We start from the raw sequence: 21,731 nt of genomic DNA on the forward strand, positions 1-21,731 counted from the left end.
ATTAGCCACCTCTGGCCAATGGATACTGCCTTGCCACCGTATGATCTGCTTGGAGATTAAATGGACACTCCTCTGGCCAATGGATACTGCCTTGCCACCGTATGATCTGCTTGGAGATTACATGGCGCTAGCGGAACTTGGGGCGAGTTTACGGCGTTTAACAGTTGTGTGGCGCTTGTCCGACGTTACATCTGACATCTAGAAAGTCTATAAACTACACAGACGATACAATTTAACTGTAAATTACCTTTATTGAGCAATGGTTCCCTGTTCTGTTCATCAATTTGAAGGTCAGAACAACCCAATGGTCGCCATATTATTTGTTGAACTTCGTCTAACTCGGCTGCGTGTCAAAAGCGCCGTCTCATCTTCTAGCGGAATACAAAATCACTGCAGACACAAGAACGGTGAGGGCAAAATTACAGCTGATAGCTGATTGGTTAGTTTGAAAAAATAATAGCCAATCAGGATATACAATCGATCGTTTTATGGCATTCCTAATGTTCAAAGAAACAAGAGAAGTGATTGGGTCCTGGAGATAGCAATCAACCAATCAGAGAGGGCATTCAAGATCGTTGTGCCTTGCCATTGGGCGGTAAGAACCAATCAGCATTGAGCTTCTAAGGTACGTACGGGAACCTTACACAGTTTCCCGCAAATCTAAATTACCAGCCTATCGTGAATTGGCAATTCATTTTATTGACTAATCAGCATCTACCAATTGAAGAGTATGTATGGAGGAGTCCCAATCACCCCTCCCCACTCATCTCACGGAGGCCAGCTTCGTTTTACGCTAGATTCAGAGAGTCTGGCGACACTTTACAATAATCATATGCACTATCGTTCTACAAATTACGTGAAAACGGTTTCCATTGCGAAGTCTTGGTGCTTTCAGACCGTCAAGTTACCCCCCAGTCGGGTTCTCGTATGGGCGCGAACTACGTAGTTTCGGAAGCGACCAGCTGCCATCGTTCAAATGGGCCAAATGTGACGATCTAACGCGTTTCAAGACCCTCAATTTGACAGAATAAGCCTATTATTTACATGTAAATTCATCGGGTACCTTTAGTTTGTAGAGAACAACGTGATTTTATCGAGTTTTCATGCTTATAAGCACCAAAACTTCGTAGATTCACGTCCCCATGCTTGCCCTTCATTTAGTAGCTATTGATTGGTTGATTTGCCATATCCTGTAGCCAATCACTTTTCTTGTTTCTATGAGTATTAGGGGTGCCATAAAACAATCGATTGTAAATCCTGATTGGCTGTTGTTTTTTCAAATCGACCAATCAGCTATCAGCTAGAATTTTGCCGCTGCCGTTTTTATGTGTTTATGATTACAACCGCTGGAGGTCGCTTTTAGAAATCCAATGTAAAATCCTATTGTAGATTTTTTCATGCTGCAATGATTTTACATTCCGCCGGGCGACGCTTTTGTCACGCAGTTCAACAAATGGCGACCATCGGGTTGTTCTGACCTTCAATGGATGGACAGAAACAGGGATCTATTGCTCAATAAAGGTAATTTCAAGTTAAATTGTATCGTCTGTGTAGTTTATAGACTTTCTAGATGTCAGATGTAACGTCGGACAAGCGCCACACAACTGTTAAACACCGTAAACTCGGCTTAAAGTTCCGCTAGCGCCATGTTGATCCCGCCGAAACAACGCTAGTGTGGAAGAGTTTTTGTCAGTTCTCACTCTCTAGCACAATAAAACACGACAAACAGTGCGAATTTTTGACAATGTTGGGTGGCACAGGCAGCTACGGACACATTCTGTGGGGACGATTGGCATGTAGCGACGCCTTTGACCGGAAACGAGACCAAACCGTCACCGGGTCGGGAGCGAGATTTCCTCGGGGGCTAGCGGCGGGGTCTCCCGTAAGAATTCCCGTTACGTGACCCGGTAGATTGACGTGTTCTACTGCATATGATTATTGTACGTTATTTATTGAGTATCAAGTGGTTGCTGGGTCTTCTATAAGGCTGTACGGCAAGGTTACAGTTTGTTGTAAGACCCCAGTAGTCGAAGTTGAAGGATGACCGAGACTTGGCGGAGTTTTCTGCGGGCGGACATGGAGTTTCCCCCCGCCGGCAGTGACTGGAGACGCGCGGTGTGTGCCGCGCCGACCGTCCCCGGGTTAACGCTACTGTTATAATACAAAGAGCCGTTTGAACATACAGGCCTACGAAAAATGGACAAACACGCTTTGTCGTCCCTTTGAGTCACATCAATTTAATCACACATTATTCACATTGTAAATTTAAAATGTCGGAGCCATAAAAAAATGGCAAAAATGATGCAAGTTACAGACAAAAGGCTTTCTCCAGTATTTAAACTATCAAATTATGAAAAAAATTCACCAGTTTTCTGTAGAAAACATCTAACAATTGCAGCAACATGCTACAAGCAACATACCCAGCATATGGCCCATACAAAATCATAACTACCAGTACCAGTACATGTTTTACCACTTCTACAAAATGCATCAACACCTTTTAACAGTACTGAAAACAGCTAAAAATAGTCCTGCAGCATACTTTATGACAAACCTAAACACACTTGCATTGTTACTACATTAAAAGTACCGGTAATTCAAATGTACACTCTTCCTTTTTCGTCTGACTTTTTTCAAAAAGAAATATTTCTAAACATGGTCACTTCCTCATAACTTTACATTTGATTTTCTATCCCCCACACTATAGCCAGTTTTTCTTCTGTATTTCATCTATTTATAACATCAGACCGTTCAATATTTATCTCTCTCTATATATAATATACATCTGGTATCTTCATCATTGCACTATACATGTTTTAAAAAATGAGTTTCACAAATTCTTAACTTTTTACACAACTATATAGTCAGTTAAGTGCATTACTAGTACATGGTCTCTGAGTTGAGTTACGTGTATTTATTCTTTATTTATTCTAAGTCTTTATTGACTAACATGTAAGGCAGTAGGGAAGATTTTTTTGAAGATGTTATTTTTCTCTGAGTAGATTTGTACATGTCTAACTGAATATTTGATTGAAGATTCTTTGTGGCACATCTGAAATATTCTGAATTATTTGGCTGGATTTAAGTTGAGTTTATACCAAACTTAATTGATTGTAGTGCAATATTCCTACACAATTTGTTAACAGTGAATCTATAATTATAATACTAGCAATAGTAATTCAAAAGTCAATGGCAAGTTTATATAATCTGTAACTCGATCCAACTTAAAACTATGGCACCAGACCCTACCGTCAGCTAGACATTATCATCACCATGGCAACTGGATACTGCATAGCAACCAAAGAACAATAACATAGCAACCAAGGCAAAACATAAACAAAACAATTACTCTCTTATCACCAGTTTCTTGCCTATCCTATCACCTGACTTGACCCTGAAGTTTTTGAGGTTCATGAGGCTTAGTCTGGCCCACATACAAGCCTGGAAATTAACTTTTCTTCCTATTGTCCCAGCACTGTCCCAAGAATAAATTTCAATTGTCCCGAAGTGAGGATGAACTGTCCCAGCCTGTTTTTTTTTCAGAAGTATTGTATGACTTCAACTTTATTTTGCTTGTGTCCACTCCCAGGTGCACTATAATTGCAGAGTTGACAGGAAATTTGGGGGGACTTTTCCGGATCCAAAAGTTGGGACGTGTGCCTGATAAACAAAAGAAGGGCTGACATTCTGATGTTGATTATTTTTCTAGAGTCCCCAAAATGTCCCAAAGTGTCTTTTTAGTTGTCCCAGCCTAAATTTTCGAGCCCTGCACATAGCCTCAAACCCTTCCATCCTCCAGGCCGTCTGTTTCCCCAGGTTTAGCCTCAAACAGGACGTCTTCGAGGTCCTCCCTGTCGATGTCCATGAGTCAGATGGTTTCGCTGGAGCCCCAGTCTCGCAGGTACTGGTCCCGACGCTTGTACCGCCGCACGCAGCCAACCAGCACGAAGATACCGATCGCCATGACGATAAACGCTCCGGCCGCCACCCCAGCGATCACCTCTGCAGGGTGAGGAACGGGGCAGTCAGGGTTGCCATAGAAACGGGCTATTTACAGCAGGGGTCTCCCCAGAAATTCTTATATGGGTTCGAACCCTGCCATGCCGCCAATCTTGTGCCCTTGAGAAAACATGACTAACCTCACTTCACTCAGAGTCAGAACGAAATGAGTACCTAGCTTCGGTTTGAGGCGTCCCTCGGATAGGACATTAAATGGAGGTCCTGCATTTGGGGATAGCAAAAAAAAAAAAGAAGAAGAACTCACCACACTTATTGAAAAGAGTAGGGGACCTTCCCAGTGTGAGTGGTTCAAACCTTACAGTTTGGTCTCAGTTTGACATCTTGGAGAGGTGACAGTCACCTGTTATGTCAATCCTTCCACAAATGTGGTAAACCTGATCATGAATACTCACGTATAGTCCAGATGTCTGTGACCCCAAGCTGACACTCCTTTGCCCTGTCCACAGGAACGGAGTCTCGTGTGGCATTGAGGAACTGTGTGTAGCTGCAGGGGTTTGGGCAGCCTGGCACAGTCAGCTGGTATGGATCGCGGGAGGTGTCATTTCTGTACCACACCTCTACTGTGAACTCACTACAGGAAAAAAAATGGGACGTTTACATTCTATGATAATTGTAAATAGTTTCACCATGTCTGTACATGTACACAGGATAACAAATATCTTTGCCAGTCACACTTCAAAGAAGCCACATGACAAGCTTCACTGGGTCAGTCTACTGAGGAAGACCAGAGTGACTGGTCGAAAGCTCTAGGTGAGAGAACTTAATGTGTTGGACCAAAAGTTTTAACTTTAAACCTACCCAGAATCCTCCCTGTACAGCTCCACCATGACACAGGAGGATGATGGGATACCTACCCAGAATCCTCCCTGACACAGGTGGCTGCTGGGATACCTACCCAGAATCCTCCCTGTACAGCTCGACCATGACACATGATGCGTAGGGTGGCTGTAGAGAGTTGACGGTCCCCAGTGCAGAGTGCAGGGCAGCTAGGGTGGTGTCATGCTGGGGGATGTAAAAAAACATTCATCCGTGAATAGTTTCATCAGGTTGGTAAGACACTGAGTAAAGAGACTCTTTTTACACAACCAAGTCTTTTATTCAGCCAAAGTTTTGGTGACCGTCTGCTGAATATAATAAAAGACTTGGTTGTGTAAAACTCTTAACTAAACATTCATCTGTTACTAACCTGTTACAAACCTCAGTTCATGTCATCACAAATTCATCAATCTTAAGGTTTCTAATTTGTATGTCTTCTCATGAAAGAACTGTACATGTACTAAATATTTTTAGTTGGGTATGAAAACATCCTGAATATGATTTCTGGAACCATAACTATGGATGGCGTCATTACCTTCAATTGCCCTTCTAAGGAAACACTGGTTAATAACTATTATTAGTATTAAAAGTTGACATTCGTAACTAGCCTGGGTGACATCCTCCATGGTTACTATATCTGTATCGGTATAACCTGAGTATAATTGCCCTTTGGTGTACCACACCAGCTACTGCTGACTACCTACTGTAGCCTGCTACAATAGAGAGTCTGCCGTACCTACAGTACCTAGTATGTAAGATGACTCTTACAGCAGAGTACATGATGAGTTTCAGTGCTAATGTGGGACAGTATGTGTCAATATCACAAAGATTGCCTTAATCAGAATATTTCCAGTTTTGCTGCCCTGAAATTGCATTGGGTGCCTTTAAGTAGCATTTGCCTTTCAATAATGTAAGATGGTGTAACTCACAGCAGAGTACATGATGAGTTTGAGTCTGCTGTCGGGAAGCGTCCCTTCCTTCGCTTGTGTCATGTTCTTCACCATTTCTCCCAGCAGGGTTCCTAACAAACAGCAGAAGGAAGGGGTTAGCCGTGAACTCGTAAAGAAGTTGACTGTATAACACAACAAACAACAACAAAAGAATGTTCATAAGATCTTCTACAACAGTTACCATTAGTGCTGTGTACCTAAACCCACATTTAGGTTCAGGTCCGGATTCATGTCCAGATGTTTAGGTTCAGTTCCGAACTCAACTCTGGACCTAAACCCATGGCATATACAATATTGCATGTTGGCAACCTTGCAATGTTGTTTGGGCAAACTTTGGCCACATAACATGGAGGCCGGTACTTGACGATGCCCAATGGCAATGTTTTCTTCATTTGCAGCACAGATTTTGCAATGTACGGAAGGTTTTACTTTTAGGTGGTTTGGAAAGAAAAAGGTTATATGACATGTTTTTTTTGTAATAAGTCCGGAATCGCTTCTTGACTTCTAGGTTTTTTTGGACTTCGACCTAAACATTTTTACAAGTCCGAAACTGGTCCAGCAAATTCAACCGGTACACAGCACTAATAATTGTATATATACACATATAAAAGTCAACTGAAAAGTGCAGTTTCAGTACTTCCTACCTCCTGTGAGCCGGCTTCGTTCCTTCCCCCTGAACAGAGAAAACATCCCGAAGGCAGAGAGCTCCTGTAACCGGGCGTAAACCTCGGGCGTGGCCCACCCCGGCAACGGCCTGTTGTGGGCTTTCTGGTAAACAAGCAAGCAAACAAACAAATCAGATGGAAAGGATCGGTGATTGGCTTGAGTTGGTGAATTGAATTCTGCATTTTTCACTTCATCTAAACTTTTGTTAATTCTACTTTGTAGCATAATGTATTTTTCTTAATCAATGAGTTATTTCCTATTCTTATTTCATGTAGAACCATTACATTAGAATATCTGATGTTTGTCTAATTTACCGAGACAACACTTCTATACTACTAGTACACAAATGGAGCTTTTCAGCAGGTTGCTAGCAGTTGGCAGCATTTTAAAAAATAAATGATTTTTTTATGCAGATGGCAGAAGCAAGTGTGCAAGTTTCTCTACTCCTGATTGGTCCTTCTAAAACATGCTCTGATTGGCTAGCAACAAGCATTTCTAAACTGTGATTGGTCCTTCTAGCAAAAGCCCCAATTGGCTACCATCAAACTTTTCCAAGCCGTGATTGGTTACTGACAAACTTTCCTTCCCCCTGATTGGCTATTTACAAAATGTCCTTAGCCTTGATTGGCTACCAACTAACTTTACTTCGCCCTGATTGGCTACTGACAAAATTTCCTAAGCCCTGATTGGCTACTGACAAATTTCCTGCCCTGTGATTGGTTACCTCGCAGTGCAGGGGGTCAGCAGTTTGCCAGGTGTCCATGACATGTTGCGGGGAGCTCCAGTTAGCCCAGCGCGTCACGTTTGCAAGAAACTCCTGCAGACGCCATGCAGAGGGACAGAAAAACAACAAAAAAGACAGGTGAGAAGAAGACAACAAGAGCGGATCGCTGGAAGGGCAAGCATGCGCATGTGGAGGCTACCTGAAGGTCAGGTAAAGGTCACCTGAAGGTCATTTGAAGGTCACCTGAAGACCATGTTGTGACCTCTGTTGACCTTACCTCATGTGAAGGTCAGCTGAAGGTCATGTTGTGACCTCTGTTGACCTTACCTCATGTGGAGGTCACCTGAAGGTCATGTTGTGACCTTTGTTGACCTTACCTCACAGAGTAAAGCATCGAAGGTGAGGTCAGCCATCCTGAGGTCGTCGACCTCCTCCTGCCAGCCTGTCCAGAGGCGCATGTTCTGTAAAAACTCCTGGGGAGAAACCGGTTAACCCTCGGTCTGCAAAGGGTGTGCCATGCACTGAACAAGACAGCCATATTAACCTTTTGCCTGCTAAGATTCAGTTGTCCAGTGTTCAGGTGAAGTTAGCCCTGGCCAGAGTTGACCTTTCATTGCTAGGGGTGCATTTTACAACTAGAATTGTACACTTTGGTCAGCAGGAAGAGGATTATGTTATTTCCCCTAAAACCAGATGGTGTCTATGTCTGCAAGATATAACACTAGTAAATGCTTTTGTTTGCAATATATTATTGATTACAAACACACATTTTGTTTTGAAATTAATTGAAAGATGAACATCCTTTACGGAGAAAAAAACAGGCACTAAAAAGGATCTCACTTTGTTCTCCTCCTCTAGTCTCTTCAGTTCCGGGTCAGTCTGCAGGAATTCTGCCGTCAGTTTGGTGTACTTCGGACACGGAACGTCCATCGGTCGGAGTACCTGGCCGGAGCGGGAGGGGAATTTTACAGAATATTCCGTATCTAACAAGCTTTTTGACTAATTTGCATTATCTTGTCTTGACTTGTCTAAGTTTTGTTTCCTTTTGGACTTCCAAAAATGTGTCTTTACTTTATTTGCATATCAATCAATAGTTAGTACTTATAAACCTGCAATTCTCCTCTGGTCTCTCAGTCACTGACGAAAGCTTTAGTAGTGGATACTACCTGAAACGTCTGACCGTTTCCAAAATCATGTCCAGTTGCTTGAGTAACTGCTTTTTGGAAAATATTCCAGTACGAACTATTGATCGATATGCAAATCAGTGATGACAAATTTTTTGAAAGTCCAACAGACAAGTGGTCATACAAAGTAGTCAAGCAACCGACAAATAGCATTAGTGACCGACTGTGATGAATATGAAGAAAACAAACAAACAAACAAACAAACAACCCTCTCACCACATCTGCAGTTACCGGCCTGGTGTGTACTGGTATAGGCTGCCAGATGTCTGGGTTCCAGACCGATTGTGATAAATAAGAAAAAAACAAAACAAACCTCGTCTGTTTTTACTGGCCTGGTGTGTACAGGGATAGGCTGCCAGTCGATGTCTGGGTTCCAGACCTGGTCCCCGGCCGGTGGGAAGAGACCAGACAGGTCCGCCTGAGCACTCATCAGGGTCCGGTCTACATCTGTACTCTGTACATGGATCTGGGGGGAGGGAGGAACAACAGTGAAGAAAATTAAACTAGATATTAGTCTGTTTAGCATGTTTTGTGCAAGAATTCTCCATAAACATAACTGTAGGTTAGTCTGCGACAAATCTGGATCTCCAAACCTGGAACTGGGGGTGAAACAAGGGCAAGTGATCTTGAACTAGTTTGAACGGTTGAGCTATGTACAGTTTATACGAGTTCTGGTCGGCAACCTCTTTCCTAAGCTATGATTGATTTTTATGACTTTTCTAAACGACCATTGGTCGTCACCTATTTTAAAGCCATGATTGGTCCTTTTACCACAAGCCCTGAATGGCTACCAACAAGCTTCCCTAAGCTGTGATTGGTTGTTACGACTTTTCTAACAGGACTGTGATTGGTTGTTACCTCCCAGTGATGCTGCCTTACCTGATATCTGCTATATGAGGAGTTGAGGAAGTCAGGTTTCACGTATCTGTCTTTTAGGAACGTCCCCAACTCATGGTGCTGACGCATCCCCTCCTGCACAAGTCATAGGTCACAGAAGTCAAGATCAGGCAGGGCAGGGCAGAGGTCATGGGGGTCAAGGTCATATATAAAATTGATGATAAAAAACAAAGAAAAAATGGCTGCACATCATGTGAGAGTTGTGAAGGTCAGACAGGTCATAGGGCACAGAGGTCAAGGTCATGTAGGGCAGAGGTCAAGGTCAAATGAGAAAATTGTCAGGATAAAAGAAGAACAAACGTCCCACCTGTGAGAGTTGCCCGAAGCCCTGTGGCCAGGTGTCCTCTGTGTTGTTGTCGTTAGGGAAGCTCAGAACAGGCGACCGGTCGCCATGGCGATACACCTGTAAACAAACATGGCACATGACATGGTCTGCCGCAGTATAGAGCTCCCAGTTCTATAAGCCTGCTACGGAGGCTATCACAGAGTAAAGGTTTTTCCTAGCCTCCGTAGCAGGCTTATAGAACTGGTGGTCTTCGGCCGTTTTCTGATAAAATTTAGCCCAGTTTTCGGGGGTAATTCAACCAGGCCGGCTATGTTATCTATATGCAATCAGAAAATAGCACATAAAAGCTCCAGATCATAAAGACCCCCCAGTTTTTGGCATGCTATGGAGGCTAGTTAACGAGATTATGCACGATATGGCTACTAGCAGGGGCTACTAGTAACTTGAACCGGTCTGTTTGTGGCGATTTTTGCAAGTTACCGTCCAAACTGGGCGGTGATACGTGAGAAAACTGTGCAAGACTTACCAGGCTGACGAACTGCAGCGTTCTCTCGCCCTGAACTCGCGAAGAAACGCAGAAAACGGCCAAAATCAGCACGAAAACAGGACAACTCCAGCTGAAGGCCGCCATGTTGGGTTATACCACTTTGCGACAAGGGGTGGGATATGAACTCGAAACTGACCAATTCCCAGCCAAAGTTACGTTGAGGGGTGGATAATTATGTCATATTCATAATTTAGATACATTTATTTTTGTCTTCAATAAGAAATTCTATCATTTTGTAGCTAATAAAGGCCGTGTCATCGAAAAATTAGTCAACCTGCTTGAACCCAAAGCTAACTGCAGTACACTGCTAAACCCCAGGACAAGAGTGTGCAAGGTGCGATTCAGAAGAGCAATATTAAAAAAAAAAAACTTANAATTTTTTTGGTCGAATTTAAATTCGCTGGGAATGAAAAAACTACTATCTATGCAATTTTCCTTTTTTTTAATTTTGTCACTTTCACACAGTGAAATACAGGATGTGTGATCATGGAGATTTTCAACTACCTTTTTGTATTCCTTCCATAGTTGAAAAACAATAACAGGCAAATCAACAAGAAAGTTACCAAAGCCAATTTCATTCACACGCGTGCATGAAATTTGTTCTCTTAGGAAATATAAAACCCTGAAATACCATTAGTCCGGCCGCCTACGTCACGTTTTTTGACCTGTAGGTTAGGTTGTCCTCATCCGGCAAAAGGTCGGTGACCTAGGGGGCCCTGGTTGTTTACTCTGCGCCAGACCGAGGCTGGGGAAACAAAGATGGCGGACCGAGCCACGGTGGTCTAGAGGTGGGTGGATCTTTTTTTTCACCATTTTTGTCTTATTTTAACCCAAATCGGGGCTGGTATTACTTCTAGCTCTAGTTTATAGCATCCGCAAGAAAGAAATGAACCATGAAAAGGTCTCTGTTTTGTGTATTTTGCCCTTATTAGGGTGTAAAAATCGGGGTCAGTGTGGTATGACCTGTGGTGCTTGTCCCCAGAAATTTTGTCTCTTAAGGTTAAACGTACGGAAATGTTGCGGTTTTTACCACATTTCAACATCTCTGTCCGACTGGTTTTTATTTCCTGTGCTAGAATTGACCCAGATCCGCACAAAACGGCGTGTTTTTGCGTCTGTAGGTTCCAAAAGTGTTAAACCTTAAGGGTCGTCTCCAGTCTAGACCGTACCAAATTAAGGTCGTTTCTGGGACACCCAAAAATGATATTTGTACAGTTCAATATTCCCGTCGCGTCGCGGGGTGGTCCGTTATCGCAATAAACACCGGCCGGGAAAATTAAAGGACTGAAAATTATCACCGCAAACGGCGGGAGGAAAGTTTATTTAATACGTGCTGTGAGGACGGTAAAGCGCAGACTCGGGGAAAGTGGGGATTTTATATATAATCTTAGTGAAAGTGACGTGAAAAATTTTGTGTATAATAATATTCCGCTTCCTGTTTACGTTATATGAATTTGTTATGTAAGTCCTGTTTTTTTGTTGTGCAATGTTGGGTAGGGTAAATGTGGAAATGTTGTTCCAAACATTGAATTGCTCATGACCACAGATTTTTTTTGATAAACAGAAGGAAAGTGCTGACTTTTAAGGGCATTTTTTTTACACCTATTAATTTTTATTTTATGGTGTGGCCACTGTCTGTATAATTGAGAAGTGTTTTTTTAAGAAAGGATTAATATAATAATAGTAAGAATAATTAGATGACATTTTAAAGTAGAGAGTAGAGGTGACAGTCAGAGTAAATTACTACTATACATTTAACATCTTTACAATGTACATATGTTAAACCTAAGAAAATATTTGGGTGCACCTACAGAAAAAAATTGGGTGCAGAGCTCCAAATTTGGGTGCACTATTAAATAAAGGTGCACATGCACCCAGTATTTCCAGCCCTAGCCTGGCATGTGAAGGTTAATCATTTGATTTACTAGTATGTGCCCCAGGTTCCATCCCTCCATACAGAGAGCTGTGTACTGGGTTTTTGCTGACATGTTCAAATGTTATCTCACAAGAACACAAACTGGGTCAGCAGTGTGTTTTAACATAGCGGAAAATCCAGGGAAACTCAGCGATGGGTCATACATAACCGTTTCTGTAAAAACATTCTCGGTATTCACAGAAACGCCAGCAACATAGCATGTAAAGCTGAACTCGGCAGATTTCCCCTAGATATAGATGTTTCAGTCAGGGTTGTTAAGTACTGGTTACGGCTAAGACAACTAGATTTCTGCACACATCCACTACAAGTGGATGCTCTATTGTCTCAACAACATGATATGTTAAACGGCAACAAGAAAAACTGGTTATGCCACGTGAAAGAGATACTCGACAATAGTGGTAACTCGTTCATTTGGCAAAATAGCAATCTACATGTAAACAATAGATTTGTTTGTATATCGTTGAGAAAAAGACTAACAGACATGTATATTCAAACCTTCCTCCACAATTTATCTATCAATAGCGGCAAATTAAGATTGTATAGAAAACTAAAATCTGACTACAATATGGAAACCTATCTGCATCACCCTGACTTTGAGCTAAGATCATCTCTATGTAAAATGAGACTAAGCGCTCACACATTAGAGATAGAGAGAGGAAGATATAAGAAACTGCCTGTAAACGAAAGATTATGTAAATACTGTACAGAGGGAGCAGTGGAAGATGAAATGCATTTTATCTGTCAGTGTCCTCATTACGATTTTGAAAGAAAAAAGTTATTCAAAGATGTCGCCAATATTTCCCCAAGTTTTTCATATCTCAACCAACAACAAAAGACTATATTATTGCTAAAGTCCACCAACCCCTTTATTTTTCAAAGAGTCGGACAATTCATCTCCCACTGCCTCCTGAGAAGAAGTCAAACCCCCTAATAGCATGACAAGAATAGTTGAATAAGATAGAATAGATTAGAATAGCAGTTACATTGTTCCTATTACCTGTTCACATATTGCATATTTACTTTTTATCCTGTATGTATACCAACGTTATTAGATTTAAGTAGAGATAGTAGGTTCGATAAATATATCGTACACGTAGAAGTTCATGTCAGCAAATAGTCTTATACATGTATCACCACATTTTCTTGTCAATGTATGCAATTAGCCCTCGGGCAGGAATTTGCAATAAACAACTATTATTATAATTAGGCCCAGAAAAAAAAAGTTGTATTTCCAGTTCCTAACGAACCCCAGCAAAAACCGCTGACCCAAGAATTTCTTTCCCTTTTTTTGGATTGACCACCGTGATGCTTGAGCATTATGAAACCTGATAACATGCAAGAAATAAGCCTGACATGGTTTTTGAAAAGGCCGTGCTATCTTGTGTAACCTAGATGTTTTATTTGCTTGTGGTCAGGCTGTAGAATTTGGGTCATCCACATGTTGTATTATCTATATACTGTCTGCTCTACACTTTACTGTAGATAAAAATCTCATGGATGAGAAAAATGGGTAACAAAATGTGCCAATTTCTGCCAGAAATGATGTTTGAGACTGAGTTCCTGATTTAGTTATCTACCGTACCGGAAATGTTGGTTATTCTGTGGCCCAGTTTGGGTTGATTCTAGTGTTCAGTCTAATCAGAGAAACTGGGACATCCACAAGTCAGGTCATGCATTTATGTAGATGTGGGTGAGGCAGACAAGAACCACAGATTACTAAAACGGTAGATTGTCTGACCTCACCACCAGTCTGATAGTTACTTTGTACAGAATCGTCTTCTCTTCTTTGGCTGTTGGTCAGTCTCGACACCTCTGGAGTTCTCTTGTGGAGGTCAGATGGATTTATTAGGACATTAGGATTTATTTAATGAAACTTTATTTGCAAAATCATGCCCGAATGCGCATGCTAATTGCTTTTACAATCAAGTATAATACTCATTGCAATGCAGTAACAGGAGACTGGAAACTACTGTCTGGTGAAAACTTATAGTATTATACTTCTACTGCTACTACTAGTTATATATATGCTAGCTATTATGAGGTTTGACTTTTTGTTCTCCCTGAAGCTTGTACCATACACTAATCTCCAAGCAGATCCCTATCGGTGGCAAAAAGACAGTATAAAATTGGCCAGGCAGTATCCAATAGCCAGAGAAGGTCGTCGGCCACCGGTGGGGGTAGCGACAAACAAAAACGGCCATATATAAAAATGTAACGATCATTCCCCCACAACCTCTGCTTGGAGAGTACCGTACACGTGAAGTGCCCAGTTTTCAGGACAGGGTCGGCAGACAGGACAGGCAGGGTTTAACCTTCACACTGTCACAGGTGAATCCTACAGGCACTGACATGAGGGGGTTAAGGTTGGGTCCCTCTGCGGACATATACATCTATCCTCCCACTACCACTTTTTTTTTCAGGTATCAGGGCTTGAAATTCATGTTTGGGGAATAGGTGTACTGGTGCACCCAACCTAAAATATTAGGTGCACCGTATGAAACAAAACCTGATTGCAGATATTACTGCTCCTCTTCTGAGCTTGAATCTGAAATGAGACCTAACGTCAAAATCTGAAACATTACTACAACAGAGATTTTATTATTTTTCTGATACTTAGAGACCAAGAATATCCGGTATACTATTATACACCTCTAATGTTAAAAATGCCTACAAAAATATTTGAGTGCACCCAGTATTTCCAGCCCTGGGTATGGAGTAGAAAATACGATGGTAGACACAGAATACAACTTGGATCATGATTGAGTAGGAAATATGATCCCCTAAAATTTTAGACAAATTTTCTGACATGTAAATTAGAATTCAGCAAGGCTTTTTCTCTTGATGATGACTTAATTAATTAGCAAAAGCAGATGTATATTGTTGAGTCTGAAGTATTGTGCTAATTTACATTACATATATATATATATATTTCTTTTTTTTTTATGACAACAGAGATCTGTGTTCTGCCACAATGTTAAAATTAAGCCTTTGTAAACATAACAGGCTTGACAGTGAACCCTACAGTGTACATGTACGTGCATGCTGCAGCCTTGGGTGTATAAAACAGTACATAAATCACACAGACTGACAGGTTTAACTGGCATGAAGTTGTCTTGTCTGGCATGTGTAAGGTTACTACATACATGTGGCCTTGTGTAGTTAGCCTTATAAATCTGTCTTAGGCCACACCGATTTAATTTGTTGGTTATCGGATTCGCCTCTTCATTTTTTTCTGATTTCGAAAAAGCAAGAACCAACAAATTAGATTGGTGTGGCCTAAATCTGTCTTACTGATGTACAGTTACAGGGAATGTTGGACAGCTCTATTGACAGTACATAAGATAAACAGATCAACAGTTTGTGCTTATAAACCTGCATTTCTCCTGCAGTCTCTTACTAGTCTTAGTGTCACTGATGAAAGCTAGTGGATGCTACCTGAAACGTCTGACTGTTTCCAAAGCCATATCCAGTTGCTTGAGTAACTGTTTTTTTGGCGTACATAAGATAATGATTGTATACAGTCTGCACATTTTACTTGGTTAAACTGTATAAGCTAAATCACAAATTGGATGAGTAGAGATTATCAAAGTCTAATAATAATACAACAAAGATAACCCCTACCAACGTACTCTTAGATTTTTCCAGGACTGAAACAGGAAACACAACATTATTTCCCTGGGCCTAACCAGCCCGCTGTAGTCCCAGGCTGGTTTGTACGTGAGACCTAGATATGGGACAGGCTGAGGAGTCAAGGTTATGTCTGGGGGAAGAACGTCAGGCTGAATTACCGCACAAAATTCATCATTTTTACTCATTTTTACCTTTTTGTTTTGTTATAAACCTATTTTTTGGTGTGTAGGGTTGCATACATGTGCATGTATATTGATATTTATCAGAAATTATGTAATTGTTTCGATGCTTATTTTTGAAGTCTGTTTTGATGAAAGTGGTTTGGTCCAAGACTACCTAGGTTATGGATATGTTGGTATGATGAAGATGATATCTTGGTAGTTTATAGTCTAGCTCAGGTAAGGATATAGCTGGTGACTCTGTGATGTGTCCTGTGCCTGTTAAGAATGCAGAGTACAGACAAATATGAGTTGTTTATAGGTTTATGTGTCAATGTTCACAGAGTGTTTGTGTATCAAAGCTAATTTTTTTTTATTCACTTCATGGTTCACCACAAAACAAGGCTCATGAGAGCCACTTAAAATGTTTTTGGTTACTGTACAGACAGTGAGGACAGATGTTTGTTGACCTTAGACTTAAAAATATTACTTATTGGTTGACTAGCAGAGGATGCAAAAACATGGACTTTGCCTTTGGCTAGATCAATGTTGATACCATAACAGTAGTACCCCGGTAAAACCTCACCAGACTTTTTGCCTTTTTGATTTTATACTTTGCATGTTTTTGTATTTCTTACCTGTGATGTCAATTTTTGCCATAAAATTTGAAGCTGTAGAAAACTTGAAAACGTCTATTATATCCACTCCCTAAAACTGTGTGAACCAAGGTTGATCTTCTGGTCAGAATAATTTTTTGATATTAAAATCTGTAAACCAACAAATGAAATTGTCCTGGCCTCAGTGATTGTAAAATGTTATTATTGTCTGAAGAATCAAATCTTCCACCTGCCAGCCTGAGGGGTCAGCTGAAGGTCACACGACAGAGGTCACCATCACCAGACCAAGGTCGTCTGGATTTGCATGTTTATTGGCACGTTGCAGTAACAGTCTGTAGTCTGTAGATGTACAGGTAATATATTAGCTGTGCAGGCACATGCCACTGTCGGTTATAGTACTTACACCATACAGTCTGCCAGTATGAAGACCTAGGAAAAAATAATTGTTTCAGTCTTGAAAAAATTATGGTCGGTAGGTAGGGATTATCTTTTTTTTTTCCTGACTTTTCTTGATCTTCAAAGTGATCCAACTTAGATCAAAGAGCTCCTTAGGTATATTCATATTCATAAAACTTGGACACTTTTATTTTCAATGTCAATGTTGGAAAACCGATTGTACAACGTTTTATCACTCTGGTGTCAGATCATGGAGCTAGAAAAGGTCGATCAGCTCAAAAAATTCCCTTGCAGGGATCCACCAAAAAAGGCTGGGGCCTGCAAGTTTTTTTTATTGAATTCCGTATGTAGAAGGTCTGTTTTTCCTTCAGTCACACCTGCAGGTCTCCAAGGAGTCTGTTTTCCTGTAAGGAATGTTTCTTGAAGTGGCTGTGCTGCTTTTAGGCTCTCAGATCTAATCTTAAAAGAATTGTATAACCAAGAACACTGAAGAACAGAACTGAACATAACAATAGTACTGCTAATTTCCTTTATGTACCTGCAGGATGTAAAAGGTAATATACGTAAGCATAATTTTGTAAGAACAGGACTGAAGACCCAAAAAAGCTGCTCCTTTATTTTCGTATCAGGCTTTTCAAGCCTTTCAAACTGACCCCAGAATTCTTTGACTGACTCTGCAGCAATTTTGTATCTAGATGAACCGAACTGAACATTCATGTTGTTGTTTTTATTATATAGACGTCTGTAGCTGTTATATAAGAAGATGAAAACTAAAATAAGCAAAAGCCCCAGAAAAGGCTGATCAATTGCTTTAGCCTTTACCTTTCAAACTGACCCCAGAGTTCTTTGAATAATTCGGCAGCAATTTTGTACTTTAGCTTGAATCTCTGGGATCAAACAGTGGTTAAGTTTTAGATGTGCAGATCAGAGATAATCTGTCTGACATTAAAGCTTCAGTTCTGAGCTTTTTGTGGTCACACTGATCCATCAGGACCACATAGGTCACCTCTCACTTACCTGATGATGAGAGAGTTGTCAGCTGTGATAATGGCTCAGGTTACCATGTTGTTCTTTAGTGAGAGTACTTCTGTAATCAGTGAAAGTGATTCTTAAGTATGCCACAGCTGGTCTCACTTTTATGTGGAGTCTCAGGTTACATTGTGTCAGTAATATGATACTTGGTCTTAGTATATTCATCAATGTTGTTGTTTCCTAAATTTTCATTCATTTTCTTTGATTAATATAAATGTTTACCAAAGGAAAACAAAATTTTTTGCTCAGTTTCTTCCTCTTCTTCTCCAAACAAATATGGTCAATGACCTGAGCTAGACTGTCTGTCACCATGGTAACTAGTGTTGGATTACATCATGTTGCAATTTCATAGCAGTAGGGATTCCTGTCACCATATAGTATGAATGTGTTTGAGTAAAAAATAACAGAGCAGACCATGGAATTTTTAATTTTGTTGTAGTATCATTAAGATAATAATATGATTGTATTCTGTTTTCAGCATGTCTTGCCCTCCTTACATGTAGATCCACTTATTACTCCTGTAAGAAATGCACAGACATTAATTAGTCCAGTGCCCCGATTTCTTCGTTAGTTGATTATGTCTAATTATGACAATCAAGCAAGGCAGAATGGATGCTCAAACTGTCCTCATTCTGTCAGGTCAGTTTTACACTCGATTTCTCTCTTTAAATAAAAAGTAAAAAAAGAAAACTAAATGTAAGAAAAACGGATTCAAGTCCAGAGGTTTAGGTTCAGCTCCGGACTCATAAGTCAGGACCTAAACCCATGGCATATACAAAATTGCATGTTGCTTGGCTTATACAAATTGCAGTGTTGTTTGGGCAAAACTTTGGCCACATATAACACTTGACGATGCCCGATGGCAATGTTTTCTTCATTTTGCAGCACAGATTTTGCAATCTATGGGAGGTTTTAGGTCGTTTACAATATCATTTATATATAGCCCAGCTCACTCCCAACTGGTTTAGAAACCTGATCTCCCAGCTTCCCTCACGACAGCTGAGGGGGCGTCAATCACATGTCATCACCATGGTAACCACGGGGTCGTGTGAGGACAGAGGTCAGAGGTCGGCTTATCTAGTACCGTTGACTGTTTCAAGTGAAGAATGGTCTCGATGTTTATATAACCCCAACAGTTTACTTTAAAAAACTGCTCCTTGACAGTCTGTTGTTATCTTAAAAGTTCATCTGTGTTGGTAGAAATCATTATGAAGCAAGTTTAAACTGTAATTCCTAACACAACAAATTGGACTCACCCAAATTTTCGACTGTACAACTCCAGTCTTTGTCAAGGAATGAGCAATCCACTACGCTTCCTGACGACATGGTCTGTTGTGGGTTTGGTTTTTTAACTTTAAGATGGATGGGATTTTAATGATGTCTTGACCCATTCCTTGGAGTTAATTACATGTACATATCAAGTAGAGCATTAGAACGTTCTGACTTCTGTGTACATGTATATTAGTAATTCTGTATTACCAGCACTGGAAGGGAGGATACCTCAGATATATAAGGTGTGAATCATGGATTTTTGATGTTTGTGGGTTAACAGTAAATTTGGTCTAAGGGTGAAATCAGGAACCATTGAGATAAACAATATTAGATTTTTATCCATGTATTACGTCCCAAATTCTGAAATTTATATGGTATAACCATTGTGGTTAGAAAGGACACATCCATGTTGATGTGTTGTGTACCTCCTTTTCTCAGTACTACCAGCTTGTGAGCCTGTCTAGTGTGGGCCTCCCTCCTGTTCCATACAATCTTCTGTAAGGTCTTTACCGCTCATTGCAGGTTTGAGGCCCATTTTTAATTGGGGTATAACAGAATCAAAAAAAGGAGTCCCAGTCTGGCCCCTTTTAGTCGGCCCCCTAAGCTTGCCCCTTAAGTTGGACCCCTTTACTAGTTTGGCCCCTATCCTGGCCCCCTGAACCTGGCCCCTTTAGTTGGACCCCTTCACGATCACTGGTTTGCCCCCTGAATCTGGCCCCTTCTGTTGGCCCCCCTTCAGCGAGCCCAGCCCAGCCCGTCACATGTACAGCCTGGTCTGTTATCATCTCACTTTCAGGTTTATAGCTGGAGCGACCTTATCACGACCTCTGTCAGCTGACCTTGTCATGACCTCTCTGTGAGGGAAAGGTGACACGTTCAAGGTCACATCACTGGGGTTCTTTAATAGTCTTCTTTTTCCTTAGAAGTGGGTTTAAGTGTTCTTAGAAGCTGTCTAAGACAAATGAGCGATGCGACCTTTCTCTGACCTTACGACCTCACCAGTTATTTGTCTGACCATATTTGGCATGTGTGGTTCAGCGGCTAGTAACCATGCATGCTTCAGGACCGGAAGGTTGAGGGTTCGAATCCCAGCTTTTTATGCTGTATTATCTATATATCACCAGTCCTGACTAATCGGGTTACTTCAAAGGGTTGAAGTCCAAGTCAAGGTCCAACCAGTTTTATTTGTCGAATCACAGATTTGGAACCAGACATGACCTCTTGGTTCTAAGCTGAATAATTTGCTGTTACGCCACCTGACCCACAATAGCGTATTCGTGCCATTCTCCGTGTAGAACCCAGGTGCTGCACTGACCCCATTACATGCAGCAGTGCCCATTAGTCATTAGTTCATTACTGTACATGTGTGTGTGTGTGTGGAAGGTCTGGTAATCAGGTCCAACTTACTAAAAAGGTACCCAGCCCTCTCAATGCTCCCATATCTTAGTATTTCTTACTATTCTTAGTTAGTCTTACTCTCTAAGCAGAGGTTGGTGGGGAAGATCATAGCCTTTCTATCAATCTCATATGCCATATCGGAGTTCATTAATGTGTGTGTGTGTGTATGTCTGTGCGCGCGTGTGTGTGTGTGTGCGCGCGTGTGAGAGCTTGCGTGCGTGTGTGTGTGTCTGTGTGTGTGTGTGTGTCTGTGCGTGTGTGTGGGTGCATGCGTGCGTGTGTGTCTGTGTGTGTGTGTGTGTCTGTGTGTGTGTGTGTGTCTGTGCGTGTCTGTGGGTGCATGCGTGCGTGTGTGTCTGTGTGTGTGTATGTGCAAGGTCTTGTCCAATTTACTGAAATGCAGACTAGCCATGTCAGGTCTTCCACGTTGAACATGACCCTTGCCATGACTCCCTCTAGTGGTTCTGGGCTGTACTGCAGCTCTTGATCCAACATGTTAAAAAAAAACTTGATCGGAATCCAAATTTATTTGTCGGAAATTTCATTTGATTTGGTGTGAATAATTGTTTCAATGATTTGATTAATTGATGGACTAATTTAAAATTTTTCCTTCCCGTTTTGTGCAGGTCTGAACTGATGCCCAGTCACTGGAAGCCAGAATTATTCCCGGAGGAACGGAAATAAACAACAACGACCCAGAAGTAAACAACAACGATGAACATCTCTCCGAGTGGGGTTATTGTTCCGGCAACGGCCGACACAACAACAGGTACGTCCACAATCATAAATATGTACAGTTGAACCTGTATAGTAAGGCCACCCAGGGGACTGAGGTACATGTAAAATGGTCTTATAACCTGCCTATTAAGACCACCCTGGGGACTGAGGTACATCTTAAGTGGTCCTCTTGTACAGGTGGTCTTCTTAGGCAGGTTGCCTGGTGCTAATAACATCTAGGGACCATGAAAAGTGGTTGTTATAGCCAGGTGGCCAGACTGAAGGCTATCCCAGATGGAAAGGGCTCCTTGTTAAAGTTTTTCCCTGGAAGCAAGGACATTATACAGTACAGATCTCGGGATAAGCATCAAGTCCCGCGGGAGATCCCGCGGGAGTTTGCGGGATATCACGCGGGAGTTTGCGGGATCTTCCGCGGGAGTTTGCGGGATCTCCTGCGGGAGTTTGCGGGATCTCCTGCGGGATTT

General features: G+C 41.4%; 2 protein-coding genes across 3 annotated transcripts in view; one reads left to right on the forward strand and one right to left on the reverse strand.

Annotated features, from left to right (window-relative positions):
* Positions 1–3,681: 3,681 nt before the first annotated feature.
* LOC109486955 (prostatic acid phosphatase-like) lies at positions 3,682–9,681 on the reverse strand. Its single transcript, XM_019790868.1, has 10 exons — positions 9,565–9,681; positions 9,240–9,332; positions 8,674–8,826; positions 8,017–8,118; positions 7,177–7,269; positions 6,431–6,554; positions 5,766–5,857; positions 4,916–5,022; positions 4,413–4,591; positions 3,682–4,002 (listed from the first exon to the last, which is right to left on the reverse strand). Exons 1-10 carry the CDS (start codon positions 9,679–9,681, stop codon positions 3,869–3,871), a joined length of 1,194 nt encoding a protein of 397 aa, XP_019646427.1. The 3' UTR covers positions 3,682–3,868.
* Positions 9,682–10,752: 1,071 nt separating this feature from the next.
* The window catches only part of LOC109486938 (oxysterols receptor LXR-alpha-like), a 48,307-nt gene continuing 37,328 nt past the window's right edge, over positions 10,753–21,731 (forward strand). The window contains exons 1-2 of one of the 2 annotated variants that reach the window (XM_019790844.1): positions 10,753–10,878; positions 21,156–21,298. In XM_019790844.1, coding sequence (XP_019646403.1) covers positions 21,244–21,298 — 55 coding nt within the window. In that variant the 5' untranslated portion in view covers positions 10,753–10,878; positions 21,156–21,243. The remainder of the gene's footprint in view (positions 10,879–21,155; positions 21,299–21,731) is intronic. The other variant, XM_019790843.1, reaches the window with a different exon arrangement.

Source organism: Branchiostoma belcheri, unplaced genomic scaffold (genome assembly GCF_001625305.1).
Source record: "Branchiostoma belcheri isolate BF01 breed outbred unplaced genomic scaffold, Haploidv18h27 scaffold84, whole genome shotgun sequence".
NCBI classification, from domain to species: Eukaryota; Metazoa; Chordata; class Leptocardii; order Amphioxiformes; family Branchiostomatidae; genus Branchiostoma; species Branchiostoma belcheri.

What these genes read in the sequence shown, in the direction of transcription:
- LOC109486955 (XM_019790868.1), bottom strand. Translation starts at nt 9,681, where the DNA reads ATGTGCCATGTTTGTTTACAGGTGTATCGCCATGGCGACCGGTCGCCT. An exon ending in AACTCATCATGTACTCTGCT is followed by an intron (nt 5,023 to 5,765) that starts GTGAGTTACACC and finishes TACATCCCCCAG; the next exon opens with CATGACACCACCCTAGCTGC. An exon ending in CTGTACAGGGAGGATTCTGG is followed by an intron (nt 4,592 to 4,915) that starts GTAGGTATCCCA and finishes TTTTTCCTGTAG; the next exon opens with TGAGTTCACAGTAGAGGTGT.